General features: G+C 39.8%; 1 protein-coding gene across 3 annotated transcripts in view; it reads left to right on the forward strand.

Moving 5' to 3' along the window:
- The window catches only part of SRPK2 (SRSF protein kinase 2), a 150,856-nt gene that overhangs the window by 78,216 nt on the left and 61,900 nt on the right, over nucleotides 1-10,740 (forward strand). For all 3 annotated transcript variants that reach the window (XR_001361406.1, XM_005862887.2, XM_005862886.2), the window contains exons 3-5: nucleotides 6,993-7,101; nucleotides 7,807-7,894; nucleotides 8,126-8,213. Coding sequence is in view for 2 of the 3 variants with exons in the window: in XM_005862887.2 (XP_005862949.1) it covers nucleotides 6,993-7,101; nucleotides 7,807-7,894; nucleotides 8,126-8,213 (285 nt within the window). In the remaining variant the exon portion in view is untranslated. The remainder of the gene's footprint in view (nucleotides 1-6,992; nucleotides 7,102-7,806; nucleotides 7,895-8,125; nucleotides 8,214-10,740) is intronic.

Raw genomic sequence — 10,740 nt, forward strand, 5'->3', positions numbered from 1 at the left:
CTAGAGTTTAATAGTTGCGTCTGAGGATTCATTATTGCTAATTTTTTTTCAGTGGATTGTAGGGCTTTTTTCCCTGCTTCTTTTTTTTGTATTTAGTATTGTTAATGTTTCTACTGGGGTGTGTGTGATTTAAATTGCACTTTAAATTACTAATAATGAGAATAGTGTATTCTTAGATTTCAACATTTTTATTTGATCTACAGACATTTTTCACAACTCGAGATATGGCTGTCAAATTTTAGGAAGTATATATGATAAAATTTTAAATCTACAACATATCCTCATATTTGTTTTGTAACCTAAATTATGGTTACTGAAGACTGGTTGTCAAATTTTGTTTATGAAGGCCAATTACAATAGGTTCTTATGAATCATTGATAGTCAAACCATTTTCAACTTAGGCAATACTTTAGCTATTTTCTTCTTTTTTTTAATCTTCACCTGAGAACATGTTCATTGATTTTTTAGAGAGAGTGGAAGGGAAAGGGGAGAAAGAGAGATCAATGTGAGAAAGAAATATAGATCTGTTGCCTCCCACACATGCTCTGACCGACCAGGGCTAGGATTGAGCCCGCAACCTAGGCATGTGCCCTGACAGGGAAATTAACCCAGAACCTTTGCTCCAATAAACTGAGCCACCTCTCTCCTCCCCGCCCCCTCTCTCACCTCCCCATAGGTATGCCCACTTGGTTCAGTTCCATTTGTTCAAAAGTCTGTTCTTTTCCAATTTAACTGCCTTTGCACCTTTTAATGAAATTAGTGCTTTATATTTTTATATGAGCATTCAAATTAGTTGTCACTTTCTACAACAAACCTTGTTGGAGTTTAGACTGAAAATAAAATGAATCTAAAAGTCAGTTTGGGGAGAGTTGGCATCTGAACAATGTTGAGATTTCTAACCCATGAACTCCATTTATTTAGGCTTTCTTTAATTTCCTTTAGCAGTGTTTTGCAAGTTTTCATTGTTCCGGTTATTCTCATATTTTTGGTCAGATTTATCCCTAAGTATTTCATATTTTGTATGCTATTATAAATGATATATTTTTAAGATTTCAATTTCCCACTGTTTATTGCTGGTATGTAGAAATACAATTAGTTTTTATATCTTGAGCTAATATTTTGTTACCTGACTTTACTTACTTACTAGTTTAAGTAGGTGGGTTTTTTTTGTTTTGTTTTGTTTTTTTCTTTTGCAGATTTCTTCAGCTTTCCCTTGTAGACAGTACTGTTGTCTGTGAATAAAGATAGTTTTATTTCTTCCTTTCCAGTCTGGATTATATTTATTTTTTTTGCCTGATTATACTGCCCAGAACTTTTAAGTACAATGTTAAATAGAAGTAGTTTCATTCCTGAAATAGACCTCACTTGGTCATGAAATTTTATCCCTTTTATATGTTGTTTAAATTAGATTTGATGAAATTTTGTCTAGAGTTTTAGTAGCTACATCATGTGGAAAATTGGTCTATAGCTTTCTTAAAATGTCTTTGCCAGGCTTTGGAGTAAATAGTAATGCCGACTTCATAGCACGAGTATGGAGTATTTCCTCCTCTTTAGTTTTCAGGAAGAATGTTACTACCCCCCTCAACCCCCCAGTAAATGTTTGGGAGTCCCTGCCCAGTGTTGCTTAGTTGCTTGGGTGTTGTTCCATGCACCAAAAGGTTGCCAGTTCAATTCCCAGTCAGGGCGTATGCCTGAGTTGAGGGCTTCATCCCCAGTAGGGGGCATGCAGGAGGCAGCTGTTCAATGATTCTCTCTCATCATTATGTTTCTCTCTCTCTCCTCCCTTCCTCTCTGAAATTAAAATAAAAAATAGTATAGGTAGAACTTCACAGTTTTCTTGGGTGTGCTGGAGGACTAGGAGTTGGAAAAGAAGCCAGGGCAGTGAACTTAATGATTACTTAACAGTCCATTCTTGTTCTCTTTTGTTTGTAATGCAATCTAATTTTTATTTTTTGAGAATAAAAGGAAAACTTATAGGTAATAAAACATCAACTCAAACCCTAAGTCATCATATTCTTCCAGTGCTTGATGCTTTCTGGAGCTCTGCCTGATGCCCTGAGCAGGTCCGGGCCAGCACTGTGGTTGTCCTGGTCCTGTACTGCCCTCTGGTCCTGCAGGAAGGAGAGGAGGGGGTCTTTGTCTCGTCTGTGACTGTTCTCAAGGTTCCTTATGTGCTGGACACTGTGGTGGGCCAGGGGGTGTCCACTGCTAATAGTCATTCTGATGTACATTGTTTGCTAATCTCAGGGGATTGGAGAATTTTCTGAGCGTGATTGGAGTGTCTGTTTTCTCAGATTTCTGGGGTGTTGGGTACTTGTGTGGTCTGCCCTGGTAGCATGAGTGTTCGTTCCCATTCTGTGAAAAGAGATTGAAAAATGGTCAGAGGAGACTTGTTTTCTGTTGTGATATGTGAGTTTGAATATGAAAATTATAAAATATAAATTTGTGTGTCAAGTTTTCAAAATAAAAGGATATGTATTTAGCACTTTGAATTGTTTTTATATTTGTATTTAAAAAAAATTATGTTTCTCTTGTTTAGTTGTCCTATTTTTAGGCACAATATTCTTAGCTATCTTGTGGGCTTCTGAGATAACTGGACTAAGTAATTTCTTTTGTTCAACTTTCAAAGTCCCATTGAGAAAAGGAGCATTTGTGTGATTGCATTGAAAAGAGTGCTCTTCTATTTTTGTTCACCTCTACACACTGTAGCTGTTTGAGAATTCAAATCTAAAACATACAATAGTGATAGAAGTTTCTTTTCTTTATGTCTAATTAAATTGTTTTCACTCATGAGTGGGGGGCGTGGGGGCAGTGGGGGGATAAGGACACATATGTAATACCTTAATCAATAAAGAAATTTAAAAATTTGTTTTTAAATTTAGACTGTAATGTTAGCAATACTATGCAGTTAAGTATTAAACGACTTTTAATTAAGCTATCAAGTGTTCCTTGTGGACTAAGACTGGCAAACAGTCCTCCAGTTGTTAAATATGTAGTGCATTTCTTTCTTTTATTTTTTTATCCTCACCCAAGGAAAAAGAAACATTGACACATCGATTGGCTGCCTCCTGTACATGCACCGACCAGGGATGGGACCTGCATTTGGTAGATGGGACGACTTGCACTAACTGAGCCACTTGGCCAGGGCTGGTGTATTTCTTACTGGTGAACAGGCCATGGACTTAGGAGTCAGCCATTTTCCAGCCCTAAACTATTGTTTACTGTCTCTGAGATTGTGTCTACTGCATCAGTGTAGAAATAACACCGTCTGCACTGGCCAGTGTAGCTCATTAGTGTGTCATTCCTTGCACCAAAGGGCTGTGGGTTCAATTGCCAGTCAAGACACATACCCAGGTTTTGGGTTCAATGCCCAGTTAGGGCATATATGGGAGGCAGCCGATCTCTCTCTCTCTCTCTCTCTCTCTCTCTCTCTCTCTCTCTCTCAATGAAAGACATATCCTTGGGTGAAAATAAAATAAAAGAAGGAAGTAGGTATTATTTCCTATGTACTTTGTGCTGTGAAATGTTACTAGTTCTTTGGAGAAATGGGGTCATTAGCAGATATGTCTGGAATTGGCAGCCCGCTCTCCTCTCAGAGGCTCCCGCTGTGTGTTAAGTGGCTCAGAGAACCACTTTGGTCAAGAAATCTGCTTTGCTTAAGTTCTTTCTCATTTCCCAAACAGAACTTCTCCTTTCTTCCTTTCCCCTCCTCTGCTTTCCCTGTGGAATACCTGCAACATATTTTAGTTCATTTCATTATTATTTTTTTCAATCTTCACCTGACGATATGTTTTTATTGATTTTTAGAGAGAGGAATGGAGAGAGATAGGGAGAGAAAACATTGATGTGAGAGAGGAAAACTATTGGTTGCCTCCCCCACACGCCCTGCCTGGAAATTGAACCGTAACCTTTTGGTGTATGGGATGATGTTCCAAGGAAGCGAGCCCCGGCCAGGGCTATTTTAGTTTCACTGAACTTGGTTTTGAGAATAAAGTGCCTAAGAGAGTGCTCCTAATTCATACTTGAAAATGATAGTTTACTTTTCTTCCCTCTTAGTATTAATTTTAATGGTTTAAAAACTGTAAATTCAGAGCCTATTTTAATTTTAGTTTAACCTTCTAAGGAGGTAAGCCATTTTTTCTTTCAGTTTTATTGAGATACTAGAGGCCCAGTGCACGAATTCATGCACGGGTGGGGTCCCTCGGCCTGGCTGGCGATCGGGGCCAATTGGGGTATTGGGGGCCAGCTGGCCGAGGAATGTCTGGCACTCTCGCCCAGTCCCAATCAGCCAGACCCCAGCAGCAAGCTAACCTGCTGGTCGGAGCGTCTGCCCCCTAGTGGTCAGTGCGCGTCATAGAGACTGGTCGAGCGGTTGACCAGTCAACCGATTGGTCGGACACTTAGCATATTATGCTTTTATTATCTATATATATAAAAGCCTAAGTGACCATCACAACCGAACGGATGACCGAACAGGCTGCATGGGGCAACCAGGCCGGCAGGGAGGTTAGTGAGGGGACGACCTAACGACTGAGCAGCAGGCTGCAAAGATGGCGGCACCCACAGCCAATAAGGAGGGAATATGCTAACTGCCTGCCACCCCCTCAAAGATGGTGGCCCCCAAGCCAATAAGGAAGGAATATGCTAATTGAATGCCATGCCCTCAAAGATGGCGGTGCCCAGTCCCCTCAGCACCCCCCAGCCGCCCAGGGCTGCGCAAGGCTCAGGTAACCAGGGCCAGTCGAGGCTTTCGCTGCCGGCAGTGGCACCAGCAGAGGTGTGATGGGGCGTCACCTTCCCCTGATTGCCTGGTCACCTCCCACCCCTGAGGGCTCCCGGACTGTGAGAGGGGGCAGGCCGGGCTGAGGGACCCCCCTCCAGTGCATGAATTTTCATGCACCGGGCCTCTAGTATAGGATAATTGACATACAACATTGTGCAAGTTTAAGGTGTAATAGCTTAATGACTTAACATGTGTGTATATTGCAAAATGATTACCACAGTGTGTTTTGTTAACACCCACCCTTCCATTAAATAATTTCCTATTTTCATTTATAATTTACTATCTTTTAGTTCATATTTTTTTTTACCAAAAATATTGTTACAGACTTTGATATTAAAATCCCAGGAAAGCAAATACAGTGGTATGAGAGTAAGAATCTTAGAAAATGTGTCTACTCAAATTTTCGCTTCATTAATTCAACACAATTTAAGTATTTATATTCATAGTATTTCTTGAAGTATTACTCCTAGCCCTGTGAAAGTTACAGATGGATTAAAAGAATTGGTTTAGGTACTTCCTGCACCTGCTTTGAGCTGCTCAAAAGTAGGCACAAACCATCTATGTCTTCTTTTTAAAATTTGTTATTGAATTTATAGGGGTGACATTGGTTAATAAAATTATAGGTTTCGGGTGTACAATTCTATAATACATAACCTGTATATTGTATTGTGTGTTCACCATCCAAAGTTGTTTCCTTTTGTAACCATTTATCCCCCCTTCACACTCTTCTGTCCCCCTCCATCCCCACCCCTCTTTCCACCATACTGTGGTCTATGTCTATGAGTTGTTGTTTTGTTTCTTTTTGTTAGTTTGTGGGGTTTTTTCCATAATCCCTTCACCATTTTCATCCACTGTCCTCTGATAGCTGTCAGTCTGTTCTCTGTACTTCTCTGTCTTAGTGATTTATAAGAATTTTGCAGATTTAAAAAAGGAAAACAAATTTAAAAAGGGAAAATAGCATCTTTGCAATAAAGAAGTGGTAAATGCTAAGAGAGTATAAAATAGAAAAGTATTATGTTTGTTTCAGAAAAATATTGGAAAAGAAACAGAGAATAAAATATAGATGAAAAGAGTGAAAGCAATTTTATGTCAAGCTGTTTGTTGCTAACATCCTTCTCCTAGACTTTTTTTTGTTGGTTTCACAAAAATGCTATATTATACATGCTACTTTGTAGCCTCCTTATTTTACTTACAAATGCAAAGTGAAGGTCTTTTTATGCCAGATGTCTGTGAAGGACCCTTCCCTCCCCAAAAGTCTACCTTAACATGGTACAGCATCCCTCCCTCTCTAACCTATTTCCAAGGCAGGAGTTTGAAGTTGGAGGAAGAAGGGCGAGAGGAGCAAGCTATGTTGGAGAGTGAATTGCACCAGTGGGGTCCCTCAGCCTGGTCTACGCTGAAGCCGGCTCTTTGACATTTCCCGAAGGGTCCCGGATTGCGAGAGAGTGCAGGCCAGGCCAAGGGACCCCACTGGTGCATGAATTTGTGCACTGGGCCTCTAGTGCACAGTCGAGGCTGGGATGGGATGCAGGAGGTTGGCCAGCCGGGTGGTGGTGGGGGGGTGGGGTTGCGTGGGAGGGTTCCAGGGTGTGTCCCGATCAGCCGGACGCCAGCAGTAAGCTAACCATTCGGTTGGAGCATCTGCCCCCTGGTGGTCAGTTCACATCATAGTGACCAGTCGACTGTCTGTCTCCTGGTGGTCAGTGCACATCATAGCAAGTGGTTGAGCGGCCTTAGCATATTATTAGCATATTACGCTTTGATTGGTTGAACGAATGACCGGACACTTAGCATATTAGGCTTTTATTATATAGGACTCCTTGTTAGTGTATGCAGAATTATGCAGGATACCCAGCCTTTATTTTGGTGAGTTATATTGTACTGACCTAACAAGATTGGTGTTTAACTTATAAGGTTGTTTGGAAATGTCAGGAGCTAGTGTGCCTATTATTTACACCTAGACTTAAATATAAAACCTTAAGTAAGTGTTATGAAGTGCTGGGTGGTTTATTCCCTTTCTAATTAACTTAGTAGAAAGGCAAAGGACACTTTTCTTTTGATGAAAATTCTTGAAAAATATTACACTATTAAACATACTTTAATCTGATTTTATTATTTACAGCTTTCTTTAATGGTATCAAGAACTGACAAAGGAAGAGATGGTATTCTGTTACTATTTTTCTGAAATTATTATTTTTTTAAATAAAAGGTGGCTATCATCCAGTGAAAATTGGAGACCTTTTCAATGGCCGGTATCATGTTATTAGGAAGCTAGGATGGGGACACTTCTCTACTGTCTGGCTGTGCTGGGATATGCAGTAAGTATTCTTTGTCATTTGTTATCTTGATTCCTGGCATATTGGTCATCTTTATTTTATTACAAGCTATGGCTGAGGGGCACAGCTGCTTCTATTGTGCAGTGTTAAGTGCTTAGCGCAGGCCTGCCCTGCCCTAGCTAAACATTTCCCCCCTCGGTTTGAAGTTCATTTTCCTGTTATCTTAAAATATTAACTTTCCTCTACTTTTATATCTGAGGCTTATTCATTGAAATTATAGCAGGATCATATTCTTTTCCAAAAATTTATCCATACCAAAATACCCCACAACTCATTTACATATAAATTAACATATAGACCTTCCAAATCAGTGGTTTCTGATTCCTTTTTAAAGCTATGACCTATAGCATGAAACGCCATTGCAACCCAATATAAATATGCATTTGTTTTTTGTTGTTGTTTTTTTGTGTGTGTGTGTGTGTGTGTGTGTGTATGTATGTGAAGTGAAACTAGTGTTACAAGATACTTACTCTCATTATATGTGATGAATGACATTTTCTAGTTTACCTCATTTTATGAGGAAAAAACAGAAACAATTATAAGGGATTATTCTGCTGCTGAATTATTGATCCACAATTTGAAAAGCGCTGTTTTAAAGGAAAGCTTATTAAAACTTTGTATATATTGAGTAAATTTCATTATAATGATCACTTCTGCTTATATTTTTTAAATTTGCATTTTCCAAAGGGGGAAAAGATTTGTTGCAATGAAAGTTGTAAAAAGTGCCCAGCATTATACGGAGACAGCCTTGGATGAAATAAAATTGCTCAAATGTGTAAGTACTGTAAAATCTTGAATGATAGAAGACAAATTAATAACTTAAAATTTTACAAAGGGATTTTTCTGGGTTTTACGAAATTAAAATTGATTTTATGTTTTATAAGTTCAAATACTGAATCTTTTGTTTTAAAAAACACATCACATATTAAAACCATTTTGGTTGGTATAATGGAAATTATTTTCAGTCATAAACACTTCTGTGCTTGACTTATTTTTCTTTGCATAGGTTCGAGAAAGTGATCCCAGTGACCCAAATAAAGACATGGTAGTACAGCTAATTGATGACTTCAAGATTTCAGGCATGAATGGAATCCATATCCTTTCTGACACTGCTATTGCTTACTAATGGCTGAATTATACTGTAGTCTTTCTTATTGCTTTTGAAAAATTGGAATGTGTAAACCCGCTTAAACTTGTGCTTGCTCTGCTTTGTGATTCTCCGCATAAAGCCTCTCATATAATCCCGGAGGGTTGGAAAGTGATATGTCTGGAGTGCTCTTCTAGGGCTTTCGGGGGTTTTGGTGTAGTAACATTTTATAAAATAATTTTACATCACTTGACTTGATTCTTGCATGGAATTATTAATCTTTTTTTAATAATTCTAGTGAACTTTATTTTTACAGTGGTAGGTGGAAGCATATACCAGCATTTCTTTTTGCTTGAAACTGTAAAAAATTCCATACACAAGGGCTAGGTATCCTTCAGTAGCTGCAAAGAATTCATTGAGGCACTAGAAGGAAAAATGCTCTGCTAATGTCAACATAGCAAAGTCACACCTGATCCTGCATAGTCTCATCTTTCTGCCAGGTAAATAGGGAAATACATTGGTTTTGTTTAATTTAGTTTGTCTTCTTTGGAAAAGTCTGGTGAAAGTCAAGTTGTTACCAGATAGGGGACCAGCCTGGAGCAGGTCTGCCTCGGGCCGACCTGTAGTGTGCGTTCTTGATTTCCTTCAGGAAAGATTTCACAACACAAGTGTGAGTGATTTTTGAGAAGACATTTATTAAAGGTGGGGACAGTGAAACAAGGAAGGGCTTAGCATAGGAGAAGCAACAGGGGAGCCTGGGTGGGGCTGCTTTGGCTCTCTAGCAACATAATAGGAAAGAAATGAGCCTAGATGGAGTGGCTTTGGCTCACTGGAAAGTCAGAGCAAACAGGGCCTAGGAAAGAGGTTCAGAAGGTTAGCCCAGGACAGCTGCTGCTCCCCTGGTTGCAAGTCTCATGAGGACCCTTAGAGTTTAGAAGATGCACACTGTGGGGCAAGAAAGGGCATAAGCCTGCTCCTGGGAGGGAGAGCGAGGCCTGGGTCCTTTGTCTTGAGAGTGTTAAAGGCTGGGTGTTTAGGGGAGGTCTTAGGAGGCTCTCAATACAATAATCAGTTTTATGCTGATGCTCCAGAATTAGATTCATTCCCTTCATCTGTCCCTGGTTGAGCTCCCAGTTGAACTCCCGGTCGAACTCCTGGTCAAGGGGACAATTTGCATATTAGCCTTTTATTATATAGGATAGGGAGAAATTACAGGATATGTAGGGTTTGGTACTGCATGCAGTTTCAAGCATCCACTAGGTGTCTTGGAACATATCTCCGGATAAAAGGGACTACTGTGTCTTTATTTCTTGGGGTTCAGGAATATTTGGGCACTGCTCAGTACCCTGTGACTTATGATTGCCAGGGTGTGTCAGAGCCAGGGTTCTCCTTCCCCATCTTTAGCTGTTTGCTTTGTATCATCTTTGGAACAGATCCAACATTTTGATACTTGTTCTGCGCAAGCTCCAGAAGCCTGAGGACAAAGTTAAATTTCAGCTCAAATCCCAGCATAACATCCTGTTCATTCACTCACTAAGTCTTCATTTCGTAGGGAAGCACTCCCCTCATACTCTATATTTTTGAGGTTTTTATACAGGCATACCTCAGAGAAATTGCTGGTTCAGTTCCAGATCACCACATAATCTTTTTGTTGACGGAGGAAGAGTCTTGCCTTCAATTTATAAAAAAGTGGAACATCTATGAAGTGCAGTAATATAGGTATGATTGTATTTCCTCTAGAGCGGATTTGGAGGTACTAGCACGCACCCTTGACTGCTAAAGCCACCTCTCTGTTTCTCTCAGTATCATTTCTGCTAATTGCTGAGTGCATTTTCCCTCGTGATAGATAGGAAGGTAGAGCTGGTCCTGACCTGCTCCTGTTCTCCAAATGACTGATGGTTTATGGGCAGGCAGGGCAGCCCCTCCTACAGAAGATCTGCATGGCAGTTCCTGGGACAGCTGACAGGCAGATGGTTTCTTTGGAGAAACCGGCTGATTTGTAGGTAAATGGAGTTTTTAAAAATACTACATATACATTCTAGTGACTATTTTTACTGTTAAATGGTAAGAAGCCATCATAGTTTAGATTTGTCAGTGATGTAGAAATCATTATGTAGAGATCTGGGTGTTGCTTTGTGTGTTCATAAGTACAGTTTTTGATTTTTTGTAATATACCTAGGAAACTGGTTTTACATTATCTACGCATAAATCTGTAGCTCACATGCTCTCCAACACTGTAGAAATTTTTTCTTAATATTTAAAGCAGCAGTTATTGTGATGATGTGGTAGATGCAGATATTGTAAAATATATTAAATCAGCCCTAGCCGGTTTGGCTTAGTGGATAGAGCATCGGCCTGCTAACTGAAAGGTCCCAGGTTCGATTCTGGTCAAGGGCACATGCCCAGGTTTCGGACTCCATCCCCAGTAGGGAGCTTGCAGGAGGCAGCCGATCCATGATTCTCTCTCATCATAGATGTTTCTATCTCTCCCTCTTCCTTCCTCTCTGAGAACAATAAAAAAAAATATATATATA

The sequence above is a fragment of the Myotis brandtii genome, unplaced genomic scaffold (assembly GCF_000412655.1).
Source record: "Myotis brandtii unplaced genomic scaffold, ASM41265v1 scaffold17, whole genome shotgun sequence".
NCBI lineage: Eukaryota > Metazoa > Chordata > Mammalia > Chiroptera > Vespertilionidae > Myotis > Myotis brandtii.